At 34.9% G+C, this 3,816-nt stretch overlaps 1 protein-coding gene across 1 annotated transcript; it reads left to right on the top strand.

Annotated features, from left to right (window-relative positions):
* Positions 1-389: 389 nt before the first annotated feature.
* Positions 390-2,459, top strand: LOC147482530 (protein RGF1 INDUCIBLE TRANSCRIPTION FACTOR 1-like). The gene is made up of 4 exons (XM_086577199.1): positions 390-868; positions 972-1,157; positions 1,297-1,512; positions 1,885-2,459. Exons 1-4 carry the CDS (start codon positions 866-868, stop codon positions 2,086-2,088), a joined length of 609 nt encoding a protein of 202 aa, XP_086433325.1. The 5' UTR covers positions 390-865; the 3' UTR covers positions 2,089-2,459.
* The last annotated feature ends 1,357 nt before the right edge of the window (positions 2,460-3,816 follow it).

Genomic DNA, 3,816 nt, shown 5'->3' with positions numbered 1-3,816 from the left:
TTTCTTCATTCGAATGTTTATGTGTGTTTTGACCGTATCACTTGTACATTTCGTTTTTCATCTGGACCGTATCAGTTATATTAGAGTACTTGTTCGTTATATATAACATAAAACCAAATAATAGTTCAATTTTTCTGTCCCAAAATTTAACATAAGCCGAATTGAGAGTTATGACCGGGTAGAGTCTTCCCAATTTGCCATTGGTTGCAGCTTCATAGTAAGCTAGATTAATTCTCTCTCTTTTTTCGTTAGAAAAAAACGTACAAAGAATCTTAGCCACTTTCTCACATCTGTATCTCTTTTGCATTTTCATTTGATCAACAAAAATTTCTCTTACAAAAATGGGAAATAGTCAATTTGCTGTCTAAGTTAGCTTACTCTAAGAATTTTGCGATAAAATAAAATGCCACATAAGTATGATAGACAAGTGTAATCCACATGGGGAGAGATTCTTTACATGAACATTTTCCCTGCCTAAATGAGTAGCCTAGTAGCCGACCTTGTGCCTACCAAAGGACGCAAACAAGAACCAAAGTAACGTAAGCGCCAAAAACATCCCTCTCTTACAATCCAACGATTATTATAAAGCCTGACCCACTACACTTAATCTGTGCCGTTAAGTTTCTATTACTTAATACATTTGTTTATTTGTTTGTGATCTGTCACTAATTAAGGCGTTGTTATGTTGTTGATTCCTAAGTTGTATTTGGGTTACACATTTCTCTTCCTCTCCCCTTCCCCCTCTCTTTCTCTCTCTTTATCTCATGTCTATCTGTGCACTCTTCATCAAAAAATCCAACTAGTGTCAATTGATTATCAACATTGGTTCAAAAAGTCAGCTTAACCACACACTTGGTCTTTGATAATGGTAAGTGTTGGCCTACTTATACAAACTTTTTCTTAGTTTGTGTTGTTAGTCCACATTGTCTCAATTCTTCATGCATTTATATGTATTTCTTTGGTTCATCTAGGCATACTCCATGTTGGTTCCTCCATGGCTAGAATCATTGTTATCGACGGATTTCTTTTCTGTATGTCGTATCCATGGGGATGCTGCAAGAAGTGAATGCAACATGTATTGTTTGGATTGCAATGGCACTGCTGCATTTTGCTTCTATTGTCGATCATCAAGACACAAAGATCATTCTGTAATTCAAGTGGGTCTTTATTTTCTGATTTTTTTCCTTACATTGTTATGATCTCATTTTCAGTTTTTGGTATGATGGTAAATGTAGATTTTATTTATGGTTTTTCCATATTTGTTTTTTGATACATTTTGATTGTGTGTTGGTGCAGATAAGGAGGTCTTCATATCATGATGTAGTTAGGGTGGCTGAAATACAAATGGTACTTGATATTAGTGGAGTTCAAACATATGTCATAAACAGTGCTAGAGTTCTCTTTCTTAATGAGAGGCCTCAACCAAAATCCGGCAAAGGGGTGTCTCATATTTGTGAAATTTGTGGCAGAAGTCTCTTAGACACATTTCGTTTTTGCTCATTGGGTTGTAAGGTTAGCTTCTCTTTTATCTTAAACATCATAAGCGTACAAAGACATACTACTTTCTTTCTTTTTTTTCTTTTATTTATTTATTTTTTTCTTTAAGACATACATTCATTCCCTTATATATTCCCCTATAAGGTTAATTGTTGATGATCATCACCTGCATTGTGTCATTCTCTCGTTCATTTTCCTATTGACTTCAATTCAAGGTATACATTCCTTTCTAATGGTATTGTAATTAAGTTTGTAACCTGCATCTTTGATGCAAATAAATGAGCGTAGACCATTATCATCATTAACAGTTTAGCATGACCAATTACTAATGTTAAATAAATGAAAATTAATATTTTTTGCACTTTTTTTTTTCTTCTATAAACATAGCTTGTAGGAATAAAAAGGAATGGAGATGCAAGCTTTATCTTTGACACCAAGAATGAAGTAATACAAAGGGATGAAGGAAAGTCAAGAAGAAGAATGTCAATAGAGGGAGAGGAATTGCGTGAAGGCACAAAACACGAAATAGACCCATCTACGCCATCTAATCCAAGGAGAAGAAAGGGCATTCCTCGGAGGGCACCCCTTTAAGTCCTAATCAAAGTGTCCTTAAATTATATATACTTTCATACAGTAAAATTCATTCCCTCACAACAAAGACACCCCTTGAGTCCTAAAGAAGGGTAATTAGTAAATGTTAAGAATTAAGATAATTAAACCCTCTGGGAATGTGTCCAAATCTATACATCTCTCTATCGAGCTCTTTCTCGTGGTGAAGCAATAATGCTGAATTATTGATGGAAGTTGCAAGGTTGTACATTTAATTTAATATTTGAAAAAGAAAGTCATTGTGAAATCCGTTAAATAGTATAGTTAGGCCCACCAACCACATGGATCGTTTATGTAAAGCAACAATAACTTTTTATTGTTTAATACATTGAAATGGGCAAATCAACTTTCTATTACTATTGTTACTTTGCTGGGCTACGAAACTCCATGAATGAGGGTCTTTCCGGCCTGCTCACCTTTCCACCATGAATGCGTATGTAAATATGTAATAATGCTATGGCTTAAGGTTCCAAAATCCAAACCCCTTTTTTATAGATATTTTTAAGGATAGCTCTATTTTTGTAAAGAAAAGCGTTTAAAGTTGGGGAATCTGAACTTCTTTTGGAATTTTATTTGTTATCTAAAAATGATCTAAGGTACGTTCGCAAAGCAGGCAACACATCAAATATCTAATGCTTGCAAAAGCCAAGCTAAGTAATCCTTTTAGCAGGTGGATCAACACCTGGCCATGAAATACATACAGTGATCTTATGTGCAATGACAATCACATCGACTTGCCATTACGTATTAGAGAGACCGACTCCAATAATCTGAATTGCATTGGCAATGGAGTTGTATTTCATCTCCATAAAAAATCACCTTAATTCATTGTTTATGTTCTTTCAAAAAAAGAAATGTACACGAAGATATAATAAGATGTCCATATATATATATATATATATATATACATCCATTCATGATCGATGACTAGAATGAGACAATTGATGAGTTGGTTTCGTCAAGTAAATTTCATTCCAGTAGTGGAGATAGCAAGTCCATATCAAATTTGACAGTGCACTGATGTATGTTTGTGTCGTATTTTGTGCTTATACATAAATTATTTATGCTAATACTTCATTACTTGGACTAACTTGAACTGTCTAACGACAAGTGTAAAGTTTATGATATTATTTTTTTCGATGATAAATAAAGTTTATGATATGAAGAGAGGGTAATGATTTATATGTTGCCAATGAAAATAAATGATTTTTAAGATTTGTACGATCCAGATATCTAACAGGGACTAAAATCTTCATGCATCCCGGCCCGGCCTATGGCCTACTAGCAATTTCTTTGTCGTCTTGAGTGTCTGACTGGAACCTATCACTAACTTCGGTTCATTGTGGGAAGCGAATATTGGTAGAGACGTAGACATGCACTTCCAAAGGTCCAAAAGAAAAAAACTCCCACTATATTTGGGCAATTCACCTAAACATATGCAAGTGACAGCGGGCAATTCACATAAAGATATGATATACTCATGCAGTTGTAAGGAGGACCGGAGGAGTGTTGTTTCTCGTAAAAGCTAGAGATCGAGCTGAGACTGAACCATGTCAATGCATGGCTGCCTATGCTTCCCGAGTGTTTACTGAAATCAAATCCCAATGTCCGTAGTTCTAAGGGTGAGAGAAGGGGCATTTATAAAGGATGTTTCCTAGCTTGTTGCCCAAGAATCAAATTTCCTAAGATGATGAGAGTTTCCCTTAGTTG

Source organism: Coptis chinensis, chromosome 8, assembly GCF_015680905.1.
Source record: "Coptis chinensis isolate HL-2020 chromosome 8, ASM1568090v1, whole genome shotgun sequence".
Classification (NCBI taxonomy): Eukaryota; Viridiplantae; Streptophyta; class Magnoliopsida; order Ranunculales; family Ranunculaceae; genus Coptis; species Coptis chinensis.
This window is presented reverse-complemented; position numbering and strand designations above follow the sequence as displayed.

What these genes read in the sequence shown, in the direction of transcription:
- LOC147482530 (XM_086577199.1), top strand. An exon ending in AAGATCATTCTGTAATTCAA is followed by an intron (nt 1,158 to 1,296) that starts GTGGGTCTTTAT and finishes GTGTTGGTGCAG; the next exon opens with ATAAGGAGGTCTTCATATCA. An exon ending in TTTGCTCATTGGGTTGTAAG is followed by an intron (nt 1,513 to 1,884) that starts GTTAGCTTCTCT and finishes CTATAAACATAG; the next exon opens with CTTGTAGGAATAAAAAGGAA.